The sequence below is a fragment of the Pristiophorus japonicus genome, chromosome 24 (genome assembly GCF_044704955.1).
Source record: "Pristiophorus japonicus isolate sPriJap1 chromosome 24, sPriJap1.hap1, whole genome shotgun sequence".
Lineage (NCBI taxonomy): Eukaryota > Metazoa > Chordata > Chondrichthyes > Pristiophoridae > Pristiophorus > Pristiophorus japonicus.
In genome coordinates, this window is record NC_092000.1 from 8,745,653 (window position 1) to 8,771,284 (window position 25,632).

The window sequence follows — 25,632 nt, forward strand, 5'->3', positions numbered from 1 at the left end:
ACACTTTTCACAAAAGGGCAATTAATAGGACAACTTTGGAGAATAAAAGATTCTTACATTGAAGATAAAGGAACCATTCACATAACTCAGTTTAAAAACCTCTTCGCTCTTTTCCGCTTTCACCTGCTGGGAAAAGAAGTTTAGCACCAGTTATTGGAGAACACGGAGCACCAGCTGAACGGCCAAACTGCTAACAGGACCATCACTCTCAGGGTGGCTATTGAAGCAAGTCATCAGGGGGACAACAAGAAGTCTGCACTACCTCCAGCAGCATCATGCTGGACTCTCAGATACCCAAGGCCTTCAGGGAGCAGAACAGGAAGATATTGCCAGTCAGCTTTAGCAATTTACACTTGATGAGCGTCGACTAAAATCTGATTATCTGGGTCATCACATTGCTGGGTTTTTTTTTTTTATTCGCTCGCAGGACATGGGCGTCGCTGGCAAGGCCGGCATTTATTGCCCATCCCTAATTGCCCCTTGAGAAGGTGGTGGTGAGCCGCCTTCTTGAACCGCTGCAGTCCGTGTGGTGAAGGTGCTCCCACAGTGCTGTTAGGGAGGGAGTTCCAGGATTGTGACCCAGCGACGATGGAGGAATGGCCGATATATTTCCAAGTCAGGATGGTGTGCAACTTGGAGGGGGAACGCCTGCTGCCCTTGCCCTTCTTAGTGGTAGAGGTCGCGGGTTTGGGAGGTGCTGCCGAAGAAGCCTTGGTGGATTTGTGGGAGCTTGCTGTGCGCAATTTAGGCTGCTGCCCTTCCCTACATTACAACAGTGACTACACTTCAAAAAAGCACTTTGTTGGCTGTGAAGCATTTTGGGACGTCCTGAGGTCGTGAAAGGCGCTATAGAAATGCAAGTTCTTTCTTACAACATCCCCCCATATCCGCATTTTGAATTTAAAAGGAGCAATGCTTTAAAACCACAAGAGAAACACAATTTCAGAGACCTGGTGTAAACGCTCTGCCTCAAGTGTAAGCTTCATTAACAATTTCAACTGGTGCTTCTCTCCCAGTGGCACTGTATTGTGCTGTACAGTGCCATACGGAGCAGGATGGTCTCCAGGTTCAATTCCTGCTCCATGCAGATTTAGTGCCTCACTGTTCTGCTCCAACTGTCATAGAATCATAGAATTTACAGCACAGCAGGAGACCATTTCGGCCCATCGTGTCCACGCCGGCCGACAAAGAGCTACCCAGCTTATTCCCACTTTCCAGCTCTCGGTCCGTAGCCCTGTAGGTTATGGCACTTCAAGTGCACATTGAAGTATTTTTTAAACGAGGTGAGGGTTTCTGCCTCTACCACCCTTTCAGGCAGTGAGTTCCAGACCCCCACTACCCTCTGGGTGAAGAAATTTCCCCTCAAATCCCCTCTAAACCTCCTACCAATTACTTTAAATCTATGCTCCCCTGGTTGTTGATCCCTCTGCTAAAGGAAATAGGTCCTTCCTATCCACTCTATCTAGGCCGCTCATAATTTTATACACCTCAATAAGGTCTCCCTTCAGCCTCTTCTGTTGCAAAGAAAACAACCCCAGCCTTTCCTCATCACTAAAGTTCTCCAGTCCAGGCAACATCCTCGTAAATCTACTTTGTACCCTCTCTGGTGCAATCACATCTTTCCTGTAATGTGACCACCAGAACTGCACGCAGTACTCTAGCTGTGGCCTGACTTATACAATGTTTTATACAGTTCAAGCATAACTTCCCTGCTCTTGTATTTTATGCCTTGGCTAATAAAGGCAAATATTTCGTATACCTTCTTGTCCTCAATGTCCCAGGACTATGATGGGGGAGCAAAGGAGAAAACGAAGTAGCATATTCCCAATCCCATAGACAAAGTGTGCACACCCATAAACTCTATACAAGTCTGGCCACTTCCTTCCATGAAAAGTAAACGTAACCCATTAACTTCATTCACCTCTGATGTAGTTCTCCAAGGTAGAAGATACAGATTTACCGAAACAAATCCCAGCTCCAGAGGGAGATTCGTCTGTCCGCAACACTACCAAGCCTGGAGGCTGCAAAATGGGGCTTGTGACCCGAGGTTGTCCGTCTCTCAGTGACTCCGCCTCCGAATGTCTTGTCTATTTTACACTCCCAACCCACGGCAAACAGCCAGATTCCACCCTCCCCCGCGCCCCCCTCCCAACCTACCTTGATAAAACCCCCTCACCATACTAATCTCTGGCAACTCATAGGCCCCAAGTTTCCACTCGCTACAAAACGGGCGCCCCTCCGAGCTGGGCACCCGTTTTTCGCGCCGAAAACGGCGCCCGAAAAAAAAACCCTGCAGCTCCATGGCAGCTTGGCGCGGCGCCCAGAGAGCGGAGCCTACCACTCGCGCCGATTTTGTAAGTGGGAGGGGGCGGGTACCATTTAAATTCGTTTTTTTCATGCCGGCAAACCTGCGCGTGTGCGTTGGAGCGTTCGCGCACGCGCAGTGTGAAGGAAACATTGGCACTCGGCCATTTTTGTAGTTCTTTGTAGCTGTTTAATTTTTTAACATTTTTTAATAAAAGCACATTGCCATCAGCACATCAGCACTGAGGCTTCTTGCAGCAGTGAGAAGGCTGCAGGAAACCTCAGAAGTTGAGGCAGCCATTTCCCGACAGCCTCCCCCCCCCGCCGTCGGGAAATGGATGCCTCAACTTGTGAGGCGTCCTGCAGCCTTCTCACTGCCTCCTTCCTCCCCTCGGGAACGGCTGCCTCCTCCCTGCCTCCCCCCCCCCCCCCCCCCCGCTGCGGTCGGTCGGGCCCTCTCTCCCTCTCTCTTCCCCCTCACCCCCCACCACCGTTGGGAACGGCTGCCTCAACTTGTGAGGCTTCCTGCAGCATTCTCTCTGGCTGAAGCACTTTCACACAGGTAGGAAGATGGTTTATTTAATCTTTTCTTCTAAATTTTTATTCAGGTTGGATTTATTTGTATAATATTTGTATAAGTATAAATAAGGATTTATTGTAGAATTTAATGACTTCCCCCCCCCCCCCACCTCATTCCCGACGCCTAATTTGTAACCTGCGCCTGATTTTTTAATGTGTAGACAAGGTTTTTTCAAGCCTACAAAAATCTTCACTTGCTCCATTCTAAGTTAGTTTGGAGTACGTTTTCACTGTGGAAACTTTGAAATCAGGCGTCAGTGGCCGGACACGCCCCCTTTTGAAGAAAAAATTCTGTTCCAAAGTGAAACTGTTCTAACTGACTAGAACAGCAGAAAAAAAAATGTGGAGAATTGCGATTTCTAAGATAGTCCGTTCTCCACCAGTTGCTCCTAAAAATCAGGAGCAAATAATGTGGAAACTTGGGGCCATAATACCCTTCTTTTGTATCTCAAGCTATACCTCTGAATAGCAAAAATCAAGTGCACCCATCGAAGCAGAGAATTCAAGACTGAATATATCACCAAAGCCCTAAAAACATTAATCTGACTTATTCGATCACAATAAAATCAGGAGCCCCAATGCTATACTGTACAGTTACAACGGGATACAGCAGTATATCCCCACAGCAATGGTTAGAAAAGGTGATTTCACTGGCTTGATCTCATCCAACTATCAGGGCCACTATTTTGGACCCTAGAGTTCAGCAACTTCTTCCTGTTTTGCGACATGTTACAGTACCACAGTAACCATGCCTATCCCATCGTGCATTTGTTCTACCATAACTTATTCTTGAAGTGCAATTTTGTCCCATGCATCCGATTTCAATGGACAGGACAATACGGCACGGACCAACCTCTTTAACGGGTTCCGCTTTTCCTTTGGCCGGGTCTTTGCTCTGACTTTGAGGCGCCTCCCTTTTCTTTCTGATCTTTGAATCTAATGAAACAGAATTAGCAAAGGTTTAACAATCACACTGCACATTACCAGTTCAACCACTAGGTTCACAACTGCATACCTCGTCGTGGATGACCTAGACCCAACTGGTTGGGGTTTTATTGAAACATAGAAAATAGGTGCAGGAGTAGGCCATTCGGCCCTTCGAGCCTGCGCCACCATTCAATATGATCATGGCTGATCATGCAACTTTAGTACCCCACTCCCACCTTCTCTGCATACCCTCTGATCCCCTTAGCCATAAGGGCCACATCTAACTCCCTCTTGAATATATCCAACGAACTGGGCTCAACAACTTTGTGGTAGAGAATTCACCACTTTCTGGGTGAAAAAGTTTCTCCTCATCTCGGTCCTAAATGGCTTTTCCTTAGACGGTGACCCCTGGTTCTGGACTTCCCCAACATCAGGAACATTCTTCCTGCATCTAACCTGTCCAATACCATCAGAATTTTATATGTTTCTATGAGATCCCCTCTCATTCTTCTAAATTCCAGTGAGTATAAGCCTAGCCAATCCAGTCTTTCATATGTCAGTCCTGCCATCCCTGGTGAACCTTCGCTGCATTCCCTCAATAGCAAGAATGTCCTTCCTCAGACTAGGAGACCAAAACTGCACACAATACTCAAGGTGTATTGAGTCTTGTGAACATCACATGACTGACTAAGCCACTGACAAATCAACAGATTTACAACTATTTTGTTGAAACATTAATACAAGTGACCCCTGATTAAAGGAGGGTCATTAAAACCGACAATTAAACACATTAAACTTTGGACAGTAAACTTAAATCAAATTAAAATTTGGTTGCCGGGAACGATGATGCACTCCAGTCCCTCCGGCGGCCAGCTCTCGCGGAAGTCCACGAGCGTACCGGTGGACACCGCGTGCTCCATTCACCCTGGCTTGGATGTAACCATGGAAGAGAGGCAGGCAGTCGGGTGAACGACCCCTCAACAGCTCTACAACTCTTTTGTCGCAAATAAATAAAGTTAATCCAAGTGCCCCCTCATTAAGGGGGGGGAGGGGGGAAGACTCCAAAAACTTTTTAGGTGCCCTTTATTTGTTTTTTTTGTTTTGTTTTTTTGGGGAGTTTTGTGGGTTTTTTGTGGGGTTTTTTTTTTTTAAGGGCACCGAGAGGCAAATTATACTAGTGCCCCCTGACTCGGGGGACACTAAAACCGGCAATAAAAACAAATTAAACTTTAAAACATATAAAATCAAATTAAAATTTGGTTGCCGGGGCGTGATGATGCCCTCCAGTCGCCCCAGTGCCCACCTCACGGAAGACCGCGAGCATACCGGTGGACACCGCGTGCTCCGTTCACCCTGGCTCGGATGTAACCGCAGAAGAGAGGCAGGCAGTCGGGCTGAACGACCTGACAGGGGAGTAACCATGACCCCAAAGTGGTTCTCCCTGGATCAGGAAGGTGGTTCTCCTATGCTTTTTGGAAATAGGTGGTGGGTGGGGTGGATTGACCCATCCACCTCCATGGCACGAACCTGGTATTGCAGTACTTCCAGGAACGGTGCAGTGGCTCTAGGCCTTTTGGCTAAGAGCATTGGCGCAGAGTGATCCTTGATGTGTGCAAGGTGACCTCTGGCGTTTGTGATTTGTCAACAGCTCTACAAACCTGTGAGCAGACTCACAGGTGCACAATTACAGTCCTGTTTAGTCAGAGCTCCATGTTCCAAATCAGAGCTAAATCACCCTTCATGTTCCCCCAATACATGCAGCACTGCTTCAAAGAAACCGCTACACACCCCAACAGAAGTAATAGAGGATGGAAAATCAAATCAGAGCTCTTCTGAATAGTTTGATTTCAGACAAGTGTGTGTTGGGAAAGAGATGTAAATATAGCTCATTACCATTTTCCTTACGGTCACCACCTTGTGGCACTTTGCCCTTTGCCTGGTCGCCATCTTTCTTCCCATTTGCAGCGACCTCGTTTTCAGAATTCTTTCCTTCGCCTGGTACCGATATCGACAGCTTTTTTTGTTGACCCAATTTCTTCATAAAAACTCTGTTGACACAGGATTTCAACATTTAGTTCCAACTTGGTACCATTTCCGTGTCTGGGCCGAATTGAAATTAAAAATTGGCGAGCAGCCGGCGTCTTGCGAAAGGGAGCTTGCCAATTGGGAGGGTGGGAAAGGGGAAACCCAACGGAACTGCAGCACCCTAAAGGGGAGGTGCTTTTTTTGGTTTTGGATACAGACGGTGATATTGTGGAGCAACTTTGACCAGTGCTCCACAATTCACTAGTGGCGATGCTCATTGACCAGCAGGCTCATTAGGGGCATTTTCCTTTTTCTGTTCAACTCGCGCTCTCACACTCATAGTCACTCACTTGGTATGACAACCTAGTGGTGTACTGTGCTACCACTCATCTGCTATTGCTTACTCTTTGCCAATTACGACACAGAAGGAGGCCATTCGGCCCATCATAACTTACAAAGAGCTACCCAGCCGAATCCCACTTTCCAGCTCTGGGTCTGTAGCCCTGCAGGTTACGGCACTTCAAGTGCACATCCAAGTACTTATTAAATGTGGTGAGTGTTTGAGTGTTTCTGCCTCTACCACCCTTTCAGGCAGCGAGTTCCAGACCCCCACCGCCCTCTGGGTGAAGAAATGTCCCCTCATCTCCCCTCTAATCCTTCCAGTATTTTAAATCTATGACCCCTGGTTATTGACCACTCTGCTGAAGGAAATAGGTCCTTCCTATCCACCCTATCTCGGCCCCTCATAATTTTATGCACCTCAATTAAATCTCCCTTCAGCCTCTTCTGTTCCAAAGAAAATAACCCCAGTCTATCCAATCTTTCCTGATAGCTAAAGTTTTCCAGTCCAGGTAACATCCTAGTAAATCTCCTATGCACCCTTTCTAGTGCAATCACATCTTTCCTGTAATTAATCCTTCTCCCCTTTATCTGTCCATCAGATGACTCACGCCTTGCACTCAAAAAGACGGAGGGGAGAACCCTCCAGAAGATACACCATTACTTGCTCTTGCCCTTTCAAGCACCCCCTTCACTGAACACCGACAATTCTCTGCATCGGGCAATACTTACTTATTCTGCTTCAGGTCAAACCTAAAGAGGGTGATGGATTCCCCTGAGGAATTGTAGTTCTTCTCCAACAAACACATATTGGATTCATCGACCTGGATCGGAAGCACAAATCCTGTTACTTGAGACGGCAGCAAAAGAATTTCAATTACCATAATAACAGCACAGCACGTCACCGGCGTCAGGAAGAGAGAGAGAGAGAGAGAGAGAGCTCAACATTTCAGATGGGACCTTTTGTCAGAACTGGAGAGGTTCACCTGAAACAGCAGCAGCCTGGACGGGGGTCACTGTGAGCAGGGAAAATGACAGAGCGACAAATTGCATTGTAAAGCCTTCGAGGTTGAAATTCGGTTTCTTACGCCGCCCGTTACCACCGGAGAAGGGTGACTAACGGGCGGCTAAGTGCTTACCGCCACTGGTGACCAGGTTCCTGGTCTGTCGGGAAATTGAGTTGGGCGGTGGGGGCGGGGCCAAGACGTACCGCTGCGTGGTGACGTCGCCGAGCATGTAACACCCCCTTGCCGCCGCAGCTGCGATATTCGGTGAGTACACTGGCCTTACTGGCAGAAGTACAACCTGGGAAAGATGGTGGGACATCGGGGTGGACCCCGGGGCGGGAGTGTCCAGGGACCAAAGTCAGTGGTTATGTTAATTTTTTTTTTACCATTTCGGTGTTAATGGGACCAGTGGGGAAGTGTGGGAGAGAGAAAGTGTTGGTAACTTTTCCCCCCATTATTCCAAACTCGCGTGCTGGCAGCTGACCGTGGGGAAATTCGGTGGGCCTGCCGAGATACCGTTCTGTTGGCGCTCCGAGGGAGAGTGTGCAACGCCACTTTTAGCACTGCTCCCTCATCTTTGGGCAGCAAAACTGAAATTTGCAGTTTGAGGCGGCACCTCCCACCCGGCGGTAAAATCAGCACTCAGCCGGCGCCTCAAAAATGGCGTGCCTTTAGAAACATCGAAACATAGAAAATAGGTGCAGGAGTAAGCCATTCGGCCCCTCGAGCCTGCACCGCCTTTCAACAAGATCATGGCTGATCACCCACCCCAGCACTCCACCCCTTCCCCCCCCTCCCTCCCTCCCTCCCTCCCCCAGCCGCAAGGACCACATCCAACTCCCTCCCGAACACATCCAATGAACTGGCATCAACAACTCTCCGCGGCAGGGAACCCCACAGGCCAACAACTCCCCGAGTGAAGAAGTCTCGCCCCATCCCAGCCCCAAACAGCCCACCCCCCCATCCCAAGAGCATGCCACCCCACCCCCACCCCCGGCTCCAGACCCACCCAACACCGGGAATACTTCCCCCCCCCACACCCAACCCGCCCTGTCCCATCAAAATCCTTCCCAAATGCCGAACACCCCCGGATGTCGAGCCCCCAGCCCCGGTCACCCCGGAGCCACGCACCAGCGACGCCAACCACACCACATCCACTAACCGCCATCTGCGCAGTCAACCCGTCCACCCCACTCTGAACACTCCCCGCACCGAGGCACAGAGCCCCCAGGCCCGCCCCTTCCACACACTTCACCCCCCCCACTCCCCAGACCTTCGCTGCAATGTGGCCCCGCCTGTCGCCCGCCCTGGGTTTCTCCGCCCCCCCCCACCATCCCCCCTCTACCTCCCCGCACAGGCTCCCATCTTGGGGGCGGTAACCTTCTGGGGCAGGGAATTTTAGCCCCCAGCGTGGAAGTCCTGCTCCTGCCGCAGAATTGGTCTTACCCCCCCTCAATGGAAGCGGAGTGTAATTTCCCACACTCCACTTCCTTTGGGGGCAATTACCGGGGCACGACTGGATGCTCCTGTGACAGTTTGAACTGCTAATCTCCACTCATCCTGTGACAGATGGAACTGGTGATCTCCACTCTCTCATCCTGTGACAGATGGAACTGGTGATCTCCACTCTCTCATCCTGTGACAGATGGAACTGGTGCTCTCCACTCTCTCATCCTGTGACAGATGGAACTGGTGCTCTCCACTCTCTCATCCTGTGACAGATGGAACTGGTGAGCTCCACTCTCCCATCCTTTAAAGTGTGGAAAGATGGGAGCCGGAACAGGGGAATCAAACAGCACAGTGGAACGAGTGACTTTAGGAGGCTTGTATTTTGGAATAGACTTCAGCAGTTTGGCAAGATGCCAGCCGTAGTGGACGCTCCCAGTGCAGTGCTGAGGGAGTGCTGCACTGTCGGAGGTGCCGTCTTTCGGAAGAGTCGTTAAACCGAGGCCCCGTCTGCTCTCTCAGTTGGTGTAAAAGATCCCAGGGCATTATTGCAAAGAGGATGAGGAGAGTTCTGCCTGGTGCCCTGGTCAATACCACAGGCAGTGGTTGACACAAGTAGCTTTGAAGCGTTCTAAAGGAAACTAGACGAATACAGGAGAGGAAAGGGAATAGAAAGATATGCTGAAAGGCGGAGTTGAGGTGGATGGAATGGGAGGAACCTCGTGTGGAGTATAAACACCAGCACAGAGTAACTGGGCCAAATGGCCTGTCCCTGTGCTGCATATTCTATGTAATATTTATCCCTCAACCACCACCTAAGAAACAGATTATCTGTTCATTTATCTCAGCTATTTGAGCGCGCTTGCTGTGCACAAATTGGCTGCCGTCCTCTTCCTACACTGCAACACTTCAAACGTACGCAATTGGCCATCAAACGTTTCGGGACGCGACTCCCAGAGGTCGTGAAAGGCGCTATATGAATGTAAGTCTTTCTTTAGCAATACTCACCGTATAGGCTGACACACCATCAGTCTTCGTTTTTGAAAGAGTAAACCCAATCTGATATATAGGAGAGAGAGAAAAAAAAAACACAAATTAACAACATAATAAAGCGTTTGTCAAACAGTTACAGTCACTCGGTGGGAAACCTAGTGCAGTACTTTGATTGGTACCTCACAGCTATGTGCCGCATTTGCATTGTGCAATAATGTCATGTAGAGCAACACACTGAAACACAAGAGCTGCGTGGCACTGCTCCAATCCCGCACCATCAATTTAAACGGTAGCACTGCGAGGTCTTATTGAGTAGAGAAGAAGGATCACCTGGCCCGGGGCAGGGCGGGGGGGCGGGTAATAGAAGCCTAGCCGTTTCCACTATTTTCACAACAGATTCTGACACTTATTTACCTTCTACCTTCCATTGAGACTGACTCACCTTTCATAGAAACATAGAAAATAGGTGCAGTCGGCCATTCGGCCCTTCGAGCCTGCACCGCCATTCAATGAGTTCATGGCTGAACATGCAACTTCAGTACCCCATTCCTGCTTTCTCGCCATAACCCTTGATCCCCCTAGTAGTAAGGACTACATCCAACTCCTTTTTGAATATATTCAGTGAATTGGACTCAACAACTTTCTGTGGCAGAGAATTCCACAGGTTCACCACTCTCTGGGTGAAGAAGTCTCTCCTCATCTCAGTCCTAAATGGCTTACCCCTTATCCTTAGACTGTGACCCCTGGTTCTGGACTTCCCCAACATTAATAAGAACATAAGAATTAGGAACAGGAGTAGGCCATCTAGCCCCTCGAGCCTGCTCCGCCATTCAACAAGATCATGGCTGATCTGGCCGTGGACTCAGCTCCACTTACCTGCCCACTCCCCATAACCCTTAATTCCCTTATTGGTTAAAAATCTATCTATCTGTGATTTGAATATATTCAATGCGCTAGCCTCAACTGCTTCCTTGGGCAGAGAATTCCACAGATTCACAACCCTCTGGGAGAAGAAATTCCTCTCAACTCGGTTTTAAATTGGCTCCCCCGTATTTTGAGGCTGTGCCCCCTCGTTCTAGTCTCCCCAACCAGTGGAAACAACCTCTCTGCCTCGATCTTGTCTATCCCTTTCATTATTTTAAATGTTTCTATAAGATCCCCCCTCATCCTTCTGAACTCCAACGAGTAAAGACCCAGTCTACTCAATCTATCATCATAAGGTTACCCTCTCATCTCTGGAATCAGCCTAGTGAATCGTCTCTGTACCCCCTCCAAAGCTAGTATATCCTTCCTTAAGTAAGGTGACCAAAACTGCACGCAGTACTCCAGGTGCGGCCTCACCAATACCCTGTACAGTTGCAGCAAGACCTCCCTGCTTTTGTACTCCATCCCTCTCGCAATGAAGGCCAACATTCCATTCGCCTTTCTGGTTACCTGCTGCACCTGCAAACTAACTTTTTGGGATTCATAACTTGTTTGAAGCAAGTTATGTGTCTTTGTGATGGACGTGTAACTGTAGATATGATGATACCCAAATCGTATGAGAATGTGCTGCTTTAATGTATAAATCACGGTTTGCTTTGTGCTCTGAATGAGTACATTATATATGTAGGTAACATTTTGTAACAGACATGGTTCCAAAAAGAGTTTCATGCACAAGGACCCCAGGTCCCTCTGCACCGCAGCATGTTGTAATTTCTCCCCATTCAAATAATATTCCCTTTTACTGTGTTTTTTTTCCAAGGTGGATGACCTCACATTTTCCGACATTGTATTCCATCTGCCAAACGTTAGCCCATTCGCTTAACCTATCTAAATCTCTTTGCAGCCTCTCTGTGTCCTCTGCACAACCCGCTTTCCCACTAATCTTTGTGTCATCTGCAAATTTTGTTACACTTTCATAGGATTACACCGGATATACAGCACAGAAACAGGCCATTCGGCCTAACCAGTCCATGCCGGCGTTTATGTTCCACTTCCTCATCTCAATCTATCAGCGTAACCCTCTATTCCCTTCTCCCTCGTATGCTTGTCTAAGCCTCCCCTTAAATATATGGATACGACTCTCGGGTACGGTCTTGGGCCAGAGATCAGAAACATCCTGGGTTCAATCCCCAGTCTGTTCTGAGCCAGTTCGTCTCCATAGGGGTTCTACAAGTGAAGCAGAAATCTAAATTCATACTTCCTATCTTAATTGTTCAGTGAGCACTGCTCAGGAGGATGTTTCCCCTCGTGGGAGAATCTAGAACTCGGGACCATAGTTTCAGAATAAAGGGTCGGCCATTTTAGACGGAGATGAGGAGAAATTCCTTCTCTCAGAGGGTCGGGAATCTTTGGAATTCTCTGTCCCAGAGCTGTGAAGGCTGGGTCACTGAATATATTCAAAGCAGAGATCGACAGTTTCTTGAACTACAGGGGTGTCAAGGGTTATGGAGAGCGGGCAGGGAAGTGGAGTTGAGGCCAAGATCAGATCAGCCATGATCGTATTGAATGGCGGAGCAGACTCGAGGGGCTGAATGGCCAACTCCTGCTCTTATTTCTTATGTTCTTATGTTAAAGTTCACATAGGTAGATATCACATTGGGCGAAAACAGGGCCATGCTCAGCTCCAATACCCTGCCACAGTTGAACACACGGTTTTGGCTATAAATCGGAAACGGTTACTTGGGACAAAGTACTGGGAGAGTCATTTTCTTCCTCCTGAAGGGGCATTTGTGGAATTATCCACCAGCTTGGGCCTTTGGCAGAAGGAAGATTGGAGAGGGGAGGGGGGGGGGGCGGGGGAAGCAAAAACAACGTTGTAGGTATGGAGATGATTTCAAACCAAGCTGCGTGCAGTCCAGTACGGCAGGGGACCACAAACATGGCGCAGCATTGAGTCAGGCGCCTAAGCTGCACCGCATTTCACCCAAACACTACTTACTGTAATCTTCTCGATGGCAATGACTGTTTTTAGCCGAAGACTTGTGAGATTGACTGCCAAGGTCCCATTTGTGTAGAAGCCAAAGGTATTCAAGTGAACTTTCGATCTCGTGTCTCCCTAAAACGAAACAAAAAGTGAAAGTGAGACTTGTACAGGAGAGACAAAAGCAAAATACAGCGGATGCGGGAATCTGAAATAAAAACAGAAAGCGTTGGGAATACTCAGCGGGTCAGGCAGCATCTGTGGGGAGAGAAACAGAGTTAACGTTTCGGGTCGATGACCCTTTGTTCATTTCAAACTTTCTCCGGGTTCTGACGGATTCTTAAGGAGCAGTGAAAGGGGGAGGAGAGGAGAGAACAAAAGGGAAGGTCTGTGATAGGGTGGACGACAGGAGAGATGAGAGAGACAAAAAGGGGTGATGGGCCAACTGGTAACGGCAGAAGTCAGAAAAAGATGAGTCTCGATAGGGTGTGAATGGCGGAATAATTACCAGCTGTCATGTGAAACAGAGAGAGAGAGAAAAACTACGCAAGATCGGGAGGTGTTATAAAGAGGAGGAAAGGGACACAAAATATGAGCCGAGGTTATGGTCCCAAATTGTTGAACTCGATGTCGAGTCCAGAAGGCTGTAAAGTACCTAAACGAAAGATGAGGTGCTGTTCCTCGAGCTTGCGTGGAGCTTCATTGGAACTGTGTAGGAGGCCGAGGACGGAGAGGTCAGAGTGGGAGTGGAGCAGGGAATTAAAGTGACAGGCGACCGGAAGCTCGGGGTCACACTTACGGACTGAAAGGAGGTGTTCCGCAAAATGGTCACATGCCTCACGGTAGGTCCTAGCTTTTCAAACTGGGATCCCATATCCCAAGGAACCAGTCTGCAACAGAACCAAGACATCCACATATGCCACGACATGGATGGTCACCCTCAGGATTGAGTTCAATGGGCCTATAGTCTCAGAGGCGCTGCAACAAAGGTTCACTAGATTGATTCCTGGGATGAGAGGGTTGTCTTATGAGGAGAGATTGTGTAGCTTGGGCCTAAAGAGTTCAGAAGAATGAGCGGTGCTCTAATTGAAACAGTTAAGATTCTGAAGGGGATTGACAGGGTAGATGCTGGGAGGTTGTTTCCCCCTGGCTGGAGAGTCTAGAACCATGGGCCACAGTCTCAGGATAAGGGGTCGGCCATTTGGGACCGAGATGCTGAGAAATGTCTTCACTCGGAGGGTTGTGGATGCTCAGATAAGAACATAATAGGAGCTGGAGTAGGCCATTTGACCTCTCGTGCCTACTCCGCCATTCAATAAGATCATGGCTGATCTTCTACCTCAACTCCACCTTCCTGCATCATCCCCATATCCCTTAGTTCCCCATAATTTATTGACCTAGGTCTTAAATATACTCAACAACCGACCACTCTCTCTGGGGCAGAGAATTCCAAAGATTCACAACCCTTAATGGCCATCCCCTTATTCTGAGATTGTGACTGCGTGTTGTAGATTCCCCAGCCAGGGGAGACATTTTCTCAGCATTAATCCCGTCAACCCTTTTAAAAATGTTATATGTTTCAATGAGATTACGTCTCATTCTTCTAATCTCTCGGGAATATAGGTCTAGTAGATTTCAAAATTCTCATCCTTATTTTCAAATCCCTCCATGGCCTTGCCTCTCCCTATCTCTAATCTCCTCCAGCCCCAAAACACCCTCCCCCACAAAGATATCTGCGCTCCTCAAATTCTGCCCTCTTGAGCATCCCTGATTATAATCGCTCCATCACCGGTGGCCGTGCCTTCTGTTGCCTGGGCCCCAAGCTCTGGAACTCCCTGCCTAAACCTCTCCGCCTCTCTTTCCTCCTTCAAGACGCTCCTTAAAACATAACTCTTTGACCAAGCCCCTGCCCTAATTTTTACTTATGTGGCTCGATGTCAAATTGTTATCGCATAGCACTCCTGTGAAGTTCCTTGGGATGTTTCACTACGTTAAAAGGCACTGTATAAATACAAGTTGCTGTTGTTGTAGTAGTCTACTCAATCTCTCCTCATTGGGCAATCATCTCATCCCAGGAACCAGTCCAGTGAACCTTTGTTGCACTCCCTCTAAGGCAAGTATGTCTTTCCTTGGGTAAGGAGACCAGAACTGGGGCATTGGAACCGGTTCTGGGGAGGTGGTACTAGTACAAACCAGTCCTTGGGGGAGTGTTTGCTAGTGCTGTTGGGGAGGGGTTAAACTAATATGGCAGGGGGATGGGAACCTATACAGGGAGGCAGAGGGAAATAAAAGGGAGACAGAGGCAAAAGATAGAAAGGAGAATAGTAAAAGTGGGGGGCAGAGAAACCCAAGGCAAAAAACAAAAAGGGCCACATTACAGCAAAATTCTAAAGGGAAAAAGTGTGTTAAAAAGACAAGCCTGAAGGCTCTGTGCCTCAATGCGAAGAGTATTCGGAATAAGGTGGACGAATTAACTGCGCAGATAGCAGTTAATGAATATGATGTAATTGGCATCACAGAGACATGGCTCCAGGGTGACCAAGGCTGGGAACTCAACATCCAGAGGTATTCAACATTTGGGAAGAATAGACAGAAAGGAAAAGGAGGCGGAGTGGTGTTGCTGGTTAAAGAGGAAATTAATGCAAGAGTAAGGAAGGACATGGGCTTGGATGATGTGGAATCGGTATGGGTGGAGCTATGGAATACCAAAGGGCAGCAAACGCTGGTGGGAGTTGTGTACAGACCACCAAACAGTAGTAGTGAGGTTGGGGACAGCATCAAACAAGAAATTAGGGATGCGTGCAATAAAGGTACAGCAGTTATCATGGGCGACTTTAATTTACATATCGATTGGGCTAACCAAACTGGTAGCGATGCGGTGGAGGAGGATTTCCTGGAGTGTATTAAGGATGGTTTTCTTGACCAATATGTCGAGGAACCAACTAGAGAGCTAGCTATCCTAGACTGGGTGATGTGTAATGAGAAGGGACTAATTAGCAATCTTGTTGTGCAAGGCTCCTTGGGGAAGAGTGACCATAATATGGTAGAATTCTTTATTAAGATGGAGAGTGACAGTTCATTCAGAAACTAGGGTCCTGAACTTAAGGAAAGATAACTTCGACGGCATGAGGCGTGAATTGGCTAGAATAGATTGGCAAATGATACTTAAAGGGTTGACGGTGGATAGGCAATGGCAAACATTTATAGATCACATGGATGAACTTCAACAATTGTACATCCCTGTCTGGAGTAAAAATAAAACAGGGAAGGTGGCTCAACCATGGCTAACAAGGGAAATTAAGGATAGTGTTAGATCCAAGGAAGAGGCATATAAATTGGCCAGAAAAAGCAGCAAACCTGAGGACTAGGAGAAATTTAGAATTCAGCAGAGGAGGACAAAGGATTTAATTAGGAATGGAAAAATATAGTACAAGAGGAAGCGTGCCGGGAACATAAAAACTGACTGCAAAAGCTTCTATAAATATGTGAAGAGAAAAAGATTATTGAAGACAAACGTAGGTCCCTTGCAGTCGGACTCAGGTGAATTTATAATGGGGAACAAAGAAATGGCAGACCAATTAAAAAATACTTTGGTTCTGTCTTCACGAAGGAAGACACAAATAATCTTTCGGATATACTAGGGGACCGAGGGTCTAGTGAGAAGGAGGAACTGAAGGATATCCTTATTAGGCGGGAAATTGTGTTAGGGAAATTGATGGAATTGAAGGCCGATAAATTCCCGGGGCCTGATTGTCTGCATCCCACAGTACTTAAGGAAGTGGCCCTAGAAATAGTGGATGCATTGGTGATCATTTTCCAACAGTCTATCAACTCTGGATCAGTTCCTATGGACTGGAGGATACCGAATGTAACACCACTTTTTAAAAAAGGAGGGAGAGAGAAAACGGGTAATTATAGACCAGTTAGCCTGACATCAGTAGTAGGGAAAATGTTGGAATCAATTATTAAGGATAAAATAGCAGCGCATTTGAAAAGCAGTGACAGGATCAGTCCAAGTCAGAATGGATTTATGAAGGGGAAATCATGCTTGACAAATCTTCTGGAATTTTTTGAGGATGTAATTAGTAGAGTGGACAAGGGCGAACCAGTGGATGTGGTGTATTTGGACTTTCAAAAGGCCTTTGACAAGGTCCCACATAAGAGATTGGTGTGCAAAATCAAAGCACATGGTATTGGGGGTAATGTACTGGCGTGGATAGAGAATTGGTTGGCAGACAGGAAACAGAGAGTCGTGATAAATGGGTCCTTTTCGGAATGGGAGGCAGTGACTAGTGGAGTGCCGCAGGGCTCAGTGCTGGGACCCCAGCTCTTTACATTATACATTAATGATCTGGATGATGGAATTGAGTGTAATATCTCCAAGTTTGCAGATGACACTAAACTGGGTGGCGGTGTGAGGTGTGAGGAGGATGCTAAGAGGCTGCAGGGTGATTTGGACAGGTTAGGTGAGTGGGCAAATACATGGCAGATGCAGTTTAATGTGGATAAATGTGAGGTTATCCACTTTGGTGGCAAAAACACGAAGGTAGATTATCTGAATGGCGGCAGATTCGGAAACGGGGAGGGGCAACGAGATCTGGGTGTCATGGTTCATCAGTCATTGAAAGTTGGCATGCAAGTACAGCAGGCGGCAAATGGCATGTTGGCCTTCATAGCTAGGGGATTTGAGTATAGGAGTAGGGAGGTCTTACAGCAATTGTACAGGGCCTTGGTGAGGCCTCACCTGGATTATTGTGTTCAGTTTTGGTCTCCTAATCTGAGGAAGGATGCTTTTGCAATTGAGGGAGTGCAGCGAAGGTTCACCAGACTGATTCCAGGGATGGCTGGACTGACAGATGAGGAGAGACTGGATCAACTGGGCCTTTGTACACTGGAGTTTAGAAGGATCAGAGGGGATCTCATAGAAACATAAAATTCTGACAGGACTGGACAGGTTCGATGCGGGAAGAATGTTCCTGATGTTGGGGAAGGCCAGAACCAGGAGACATCGTCTTAGGATAAGGGGTAGGCCATTTAGGAATGAGATGAGGAGAAACTTCTTCACTCAGAGTTGTTAACCTGTGGAATTCTCTGCCGCAGAGAGTTGTTGATGCCAGTTCATTGGATATATTCAAGAGGGAGTTAGATATGGCCCTTACGGCTAAAGAGATCAAGGGGTATGGAGAGAAAGCAGGAAAGGTGTACTGAGGGAATGATCAGCCATGATCTTATCGAATGGTGGTGCAGGCTCGAAGAGCCAAATGGCTTACTCCTGCACCTATTTTCTATGTTTCTATGTTAACTGCACACAGTATTCCAGGTGTGGCCTCACCAATGCCCTGTATAATTGGAGATCGAGTATATTCAAGACTGAGATCAATAGATTTTGACCACCATGGTAGCAAGCGAAATGGGGATAGGGCAGGAAAATGGAGTTGAGGTAGAAGATCAGCCGTGATCTTATTGAATGGCGGAGCAGGCTCGAGGTGCCGCAGGGCCTACTTCAGCTCCTATTTCTTATGTTATCAGGTTTCTATATTTGTAGACATGTTTTCTACAAGGCGACCATGGCTTTCTCATGGGCAGAGGATAGAGTGACCCCACAAGCATGCCCATATTTACAGGAAATTCACCACAGGAAAGTTTGAAAACCTCTGCTGTATTACACAGAATTTGAACACGACAAGTAGGTTCCGTTCTGACGAAGGGTCATCGATCTGAAACGTTAACTCTGTTTCTCTCTCCACAGATGCTGCCTGATCCACTGAGATTTCCAGCATTTTCTGTTTTTATTTCAGATTCCCACATTCGCAGTGTTTTGCTTTTGTGTTGAAGTAAGTTCCATTACTCAATCAGGTGCGACAGATGAATGTACGGGGCCCAGAAGAGCCGAGGGCCCAGGGGCAGCACGGGCCAGCCCGCACTGCGATATGTGTGCGCACTAGGTCCGTGCAGGTCTCCAGTCATCCTGGGTAACCCTTGCCACTGGACCAAGACCTCGCTCTGTCAAGCCCGTGTGGTGGCTGGTGTACAACGGTCACCCCACGTTAAAAAAATCCACGCACAGGCATCTTTCACCCTCTCAATTGGAGTTCAGGACTGGAACATCGGGTCCCTCATTGAAACATCTGTGAACTCGTGGAAGCAAGTCATCCTCGTTCAAGGGACTGTCTATGATCATTAACCTCATGATGGGCTTACTGTAACGTGACAAAAGTATTGTTTGGGAAAAAGAAAAGCTGAAGTCGGGGATCGAGTCTAGGACAAATGACAATCTGCATTTATATAGCACCTTTAACGTCGTACAACATCCCAAGGCGCTTCACAGGTGCGTTATAGAACAAAATGGCAGTGAACCACATGGAGATTTGCAGTATTAATTTTGCTGTACTAATAATGCGAAGCTGTCAGCGCTCCCCGTTATTACAGGGTAAATCTGACAGCAACTTCTGGCATCCTTTTTTACCTCGAGACTGATGGCTCCAACGCACTCCTGGCTGACCTCCCACATTCGACCATACGTAAACATTGAGGTGATACAAAACACGGCTGCCCCATGTCCTAACTCGCACTGTGTCCTGCTCACCTATCACCCTCTGTGCTCGCTGATCTGTGTCCTAACTCGCACCAAGTCACGCTCACCCATCACCCCTCGTCCTAACTCGCACGAAGTCCCGCTCACCCATCACCCACTGTGCTCGCTGACCTATATTGGCCCCCAGTTAAGCAACGCTTCTATTTCAAAATTCTCGTCCTTGTTTTCAAATCCCTCCATGGCCCTTGCCCCTTTCCTTTCTCTTCCAGCACCACAACCATCAACACTCCCCAAGATATCTGCGCTCCTCTAATTCTGCCCTCTTGAGCATCCCTGATTATAAATCGCTCCACCATTGGTGGCCGTGCCTTCTGTTGCCTGGGCCCCAAGCTCTGGAACTCCCTGCCTCTCTTTCCTCCCTCAAGATGCTCCTTAAAACCTACCTCTTTCCTGCCCCAACATCTCATGTGGCTCGGTGTCAAATATTTTGCCTTATAACATTCCTGTGAAGCACCTTAGGACGTTTTACTACATTAAAAGCGCTATATTAATACAAGTTGTTGGTGAGGGTGTTATCCGTAGATGCGCAGCTAAATGTGGAAATCCAGAAGGTGCTGTCAGAGATACCCTGCTCCACCGCAGGGTGCACTGTTGCAGTCCTCATCAATGGGATAGGCCAGAAATCATCAATAGCATGAACATGAGGTACTTGCCCACTAGTTCTGTACTAAAAACGGCTGAAGAGGTTAGGGCTTTTGCATTCAGGAGTAAGTGAACAACCTCTTGCCCTGAAAAAGTAATTTTAGTCTCATTCTCCAAGAAAATTGAAGTTTCAGATTTTTTAAATATGAATAATTTTTATGTTTTTCTATCTGCCTCTTATCTCTCTCCCTGAATCCCATCGGTATTTTCCAATCTTTATTTCACTCGCTGTAGATGCTTCAAATCTAATTTTGATTTCCTGTTTTGGACTCTGCGTGTTACAGTGAGGATTCTTCAATCTGATTGGTTGAAGAGCCTTGCGGTCCCTTTGCCTGCTCACAGATTCCACAGGACCTCAGTGAGGGTGGCGCACAAACAGATGCCGGATTAGTGGAAATCTCCACTGACAATCCCGCAAAAGGTCTGTGAGCAACTATCAGCGAGGTGAACAGCGGGCGACGTTCCTTCGCCGCTGGGGGCAAAATCCAGACATTAGGACAGAGGTAGATTTTAAGGAATGTCTTACAGGAGGAGAGAGGGGCAGAGAGGTGTTCCGGAGGGAACTCCAGAGCTTAGGGCCCCCAGGCAGGTGAAGGCACGGCCGCCAGTGGTGGAGCAATTAAAATCAGAAATGCGCAAGGGGTCAGAATCGGAGGAGCGGAGAGATCTCGGAGGTTACAAAGGTAGGGTGGGGACAAGATCACGAAGGGATCTGAAATCCAGGATGAGAATTTTAAAATCGTGGCATTGCCAGACAGGAAGTCAATGTAGGTCAGCGAGCACAGGGATGATGGGTGAGCAGGGACCTGGTGCGAGTCAGGAGATGGGCAGCAGAGTTTCGGATGAGCTCAAGTGTATGGAGGGTGGAAAATGGGAGGCTGGCCAGGAGAGCATGAAAGGGCATTTAGTAGAAAGTTGCCACTAATTGCCCTCAGCAGGCTGGGCTGGGGGATTGCCACTTCTGTTGGAATTAGTCTGTGCCCAAATGTCAGGCAAGGACAGCACTGGCCTTGGCTATGAGGTCCCTTGCACTCAAATAGCCTGCCAACAGTCACCGCCCAGGCTTAGGACGGCGAATGGCCATTTTGAGTGAGGTATCAAAGGGCTCCCAGTCTCCTCCTCCTCCCTGGAACTACACTCCAGTACCACTCATCCTGGGGAGAACCCCAGAATACTGGGGGGAGGGGAGGGAGGGAGCTCAGTATGTGAACTACCGACCCAGCCAACAAATTTGAAACATGCAATTTAATCCCAGGTATACTATTAATGATTCAGCATCTCGCTGTGAAGAACATCCTTGAATCACTTGACATTGCAGAAGGCTTTAAACTAACAGATGATAGTTTATTTATGACAAACTTTACAGTACTTCTCTAAAACCAACAGATAATGCCCTAATCACCAGTGTTATAGTTTCTAATTTTAGTATCTAACGGGTACTGTTAATTCTATTCTGTTGCACAATTAACTCATGCTGTCCTCTATCATGTGTCAGTTCTTGTGTCAATCTGACTGTATAATCACCAGTCTAGAAATAAGCCTCATATCAACATTATACATCGGCAACAAGGCATTCCAGGTCCACTGTGACATTTACACACGACAGTGTGTAGGAAGGATGTCAAGGCCTTGGGGAGGGTGCAGAAGCGATTTATAAGAATGGTACCGGAGATGAGGGGCTTCAGTGACGTGGAGAGACTGGAGAAGCTGGGATTGTTCTCCTTGGAGCAGAGAAGGTGAAAGGGAGATTTGATCGAGGCGTTCAAAATCATAAGGGGTTTCGGCAGAATAAATAAAGAGAAACCTTTTCCAGTGACGGAAGGGTCGGTAACCAGAGGACACAGATTTAAGGCGATTGGCAGAAGAACCAGTGGCGACATGAGGGGAAACGTTTTTACGCAGCGAGTGGTTAGGATCTGGAGTGCGCTGCCCGAGAGGGCGGAGGATACACAGTCAATAGTAGCCTTCGAAATACTTTCAGGAGAAAAAAATTGTATGGGAAAGAGCGGGGGAGTGGAATTAAATGAATTGCTCTTCGAAAGAGCCAGACTCAAAGGGGCCAAATGGCCTCCTTGTGCGCTGTATCGGTCCACAGTCTCTTCATTTATCTTTGTAGGCACTTACCCAGGGTTTACTTAACAGCAATTAGACTTTATCCTTAACAGGAGACATGCTGACACTTTAGCTAAAAGATAAAATATTTTACAGTGCAATGGTTTATAAAACAGCACATCTTCTGACACCATAAGTAGTGCCATGGGAAATGTGCCAATATATGAGGAGAGGTTTCCACCGAGTACGTAAATAGAATACTTCACCGTGATCCCAGTATTAAAAGAATGCAAGCCAGTTGGGTTTTTTTTTAAACTGACCTTTTGAGCCAGCATCGACCCAAGGCCCAGAGTTGAACATTTGCAAGCAACTGCCAACTTGCAGAAAACTTCTCAACAACTGATTGCTAACCGGACTCCGGAGACAGCGAGACTTTTGTGTACGTCAGCTTCTGGGAATTTTTTATTTGTTCCTGGGATGTGGGCTTCGCTGGCAAGGCCGGCATTTATCGCCCATCCCTAATTGCCCTCCAGAAGGTGGTGGTAAGCCACCTTCTGAACCGCTGCAGTCCAGGGGTGAAGGTTTTCCTCGCAGTTTGATATAACCTTGAATATTGTGTTCAGTTTTGGTCTTCTAATCTGAGAAAGGACATTCTTGCTATTGAGGGAGTGCAGCGAAGGTTCACCAGAATGATTCCCGGGATGGCAGGACTGACATATGAAGAAAGACTGGATCGTATAGGCTTATATTCACAGGAGTTTAGATGAATGAGGGGATCTCATAGAAACATACAAAATTCTGACGGGATTGGACAGGTTAGATGCAGGAAGAATGTTTCCGATGTTGGGGAAGTCCAGAACCAGGGGTCAGAGTCTAAGGATAAAGGGTAAGCCATTTAAGACCGAGATGAAGAGAAACTTCTTCGCTCAGAATTGCGAACCTGTGGAATTCTCTACCACAGAAAGTTGTTGATATCAGTTCGTTAGATATATTCAAAAGGGAGTTAGATGTGACCCTTACGGCTAAAGGGATCAAGGGGTTTGAAGAGAAAGCAGGAATGGGGTACTAAAGTTGCATGATCAGCCATGATCATATTGAATTGTGGTGCAGGCTCCAAGGGCCAAATGGCCTACTCCTGCATCGATTTTCTATGTTTCTATAACCGAGTGGCTATTCATATAAAACTCGGCTATTTCAAAGGATAGTTCAGGGTCAACCATACAGGGTCTGGAGTCGCATATGGACCAGACCGGGCAAGGGCAGCAGATTTCCTTCCCTAAAAACGACATCAGTGAACCAGATGGGTTTTTACGGCAATGCGGCAGTTTCATGGTCACCATTACCGATAATAGCTTTTTATTCTCAATTTCTTTAATTAATTGAATTTAAATTCCCCAGCAGCCGTGGTGGGATTTGAACTCATGTCTCCGGTCATTTGACCAGGCCTCGGGATTACTGGTCCAGTGACATAACCACTATGCTATTGCACCCCCTCTAAATCTGGCCTGGATTCAAAAGACTTGGGTCCAAAAGACCAGGGAGAGTCAGAGAGTCTCCACATCTCTAGCAACGGGAAGCAAGGCTGGGCCTTTGCCAAGTCTGCAAGCCTGGACATCGAGTTGGACTTGAGTATTCCGCAGCCTTTCCCAGCGGAATAAGTGATCTCTGCCGCTCCTTCTTGTCCCTGTGTCAGTATCCCGACTCAAGACGGTCCTTTCTGGTGTGGAACCTTTGCACTGGGGTTTTTACGACAACCCGGTAGTTTCATGGTCACCATTACTGATACTGAACTGTCTGGCTTTCTCAACAACAGGAAGGAGAGTGAACATTTTTGTTCGCCTTCAAAAAGGCTAAATCTACCTCTCATTGGCCAAAGACTGTGTTCTGCACCTCTGGTAAACTTCACCACAAGCATGTTTAATTAGCACAAAGTGAACAGGACATCCTGTACAGCAGAGGTAAACCGGATAAATTTAAACTCGTACATCACGATAGTAATAATGTCAGAAGACTGCGTTAGGACCTTTTAACTAGTTCTCCATAACTAGTTTTATGTAGCGCCTTTGACACAGTAAAACGTCCCAAGGTGCATCACAGGAGCATCATCAGACAAAATTTGACACCAAGCCATATGAGGAGATATTAGGGCAGGTAACCAGAAGTTTTGTCAAAGAGGCAGGTTTTAAGGAGCGTCTTAAAAAGGAGAGGGGCGCGGAGGGGTTTAGGGAGGGAATTACAGAGTTTCGGGCCCAGGCAACTGAAGGCACAGCCACCAATGGTGCACCGATTATAATCGGGGATGCTCAAGACGCCAGAATTAGAGGAGCGCAGAGATCTCGAGGGGTTGTAGGGTTGGAGGAGGTTACAGAGTCAAACAGTAATATCCAGGCCAAATCAAAATGTGAGCCTTCCATGATTCAATGTGAAACCACACCACAAATTAGTACGGAACTGAGGATTACAGACCAGGAAAGTATGCAATTCTGTGATCAGTTGTTCTAATTGTAGCCAGAACATTACACAGGATATACGACACAGAAACAGGCCATTTGGCCCAACCAATCCATGCCGGCTTAAAGAAAACCATCAGTTGAGACTTACTTCCTTCCACGCTGAGAAAAATGTGTAAAACGTATTCTTAAATTGCGCATCTTTAGCAGGATATCGGTGGGTAAATCTGAATGAAACCATAACTTAATCCATTCACCTTGCTACACCTCTCATCTTCAATAAGCACATAATCGGATATACGGCACAGAAACAGGCCATTGGGCCCAACCAGTCCATGCCGGTGTTTATGCTCCTTTCGAGCCTCCTCCAGTCTTTCCTCAGATAAATCTATCAGCATAACCCTCTATTCCCTTCTCCCTCATATGCTTGTCCAACCTCCCCTTAAATACATCGATACTATTCGCCTCAACCACTCCCTGTGGCAGCGAGTTCCACATTCTCACCGCTCTCTGGGTAAAGAAGTTTCTCCTGAATTTCCCATTGGATTTCTGGGTGACAATCTTATATTGATGGCCTCTAGTTATGCTCTTCCCACAAGTGGAAACACTCTCTCTGTATCCACTCCATCAAAACCGTTCATCATTTTAAAGACCTCTATTAGGTCACCCCTCAGCCTTCACTTTTCAAGAGAAAAGAGACCCAGCCTGTTCATCCTTTCCTGATATGTAAACCCTTGCATTTCTGGTATCATCCTTGTAAATCTTTTCACACTCTCTCCAGTGCCTCTATAGGTAGTTGGGACACTACGGTTAGCAGTACCCCTAAATTAGGGACAAAAAAGAAAAACGTGCCCACGTCCAATCTGAAACTGATATTGAAAATGCCTGAGAAAGCAACAGCTCTCAAGAAAGCCCTGAATAAAGCGCTAATGATGGGCGGCAAGAGGCGGAGAAGGTGGAGGATAGAGAGTTACTCCATCTACAAAGTGGTGAAGCATCATGGGTGAGGTTTGCCACCTCGTTCAATAAAACGCCTTTTACGCAGTGAAACATCCCAAAGCGCTTCATAGTAGTATTACGAGATATAAATTTGACACCGAGCCACATAAGTAGAAATTTGGGCAGGTTGATCAGAAGTCGGTTTTAAGGAGTGTCTTGAAGGAGTAAAAAAGAGAGGTAGAGGGGTTTAGGGAGGGAGTCCCAGAGCTTGGGGCCCAGGCAACAGAAGGCATGGCCACCGATGGTTGAGCGATTATAATCAGGGATGCTCAAGACTGGAATTAGTGTGCAGACATCTCAGGGGGTTGTAGGGTGGAGGAAATTACAGAGATAGGGAGGGGCTGGGACCACGGAGGAATTTGTAAACAA

The 25,632-nt window shown here is 47.3% G+C and overlaps 1 protein-coding gene across 2 annotated transcripts in view; it reads right to left on the minus strand.

Moving 5' to 3' along the window:
• LOC139237914 (protein GPR108) overlaps positions 1-25,632 on the minus strand; it is a 59,851-nt gene that overhangs the window by 30,671 nt on the left and 3,548 nt on the right. Inside the window, exons 2-7 of one of the 2 annotated variants that reach the window (XM_070867206.1) lie at positions 12,544-12,660; positions 9,636-9,686; positions 6,907-6,998; positions 5,704-5,858; positions 3,737-3,819; positions 58-123 (exon numbers count right to left, since the gene is read on the minus strand). In XM_070867206.1, the coding sequence (XP_070723307.1) occupies positions 58-123; positions 3,737-3,819; positions 5,704-5,858; positions 6,907-6,998; positions 9,636-9,686; positions 12,544-12,660 (564 nt within the window). Of the gene's footprint in view, positions 1-57; positions 127-3,736; positions 3,820-5,703; positions 5,859-6,906; positions 6,999-9,635; positions 9,687-12,543; positions 12,661-25,632 lie in introns of both variants that reach the window. The other variant, XM_070867205.1, reaches the window with a different exon arrangement.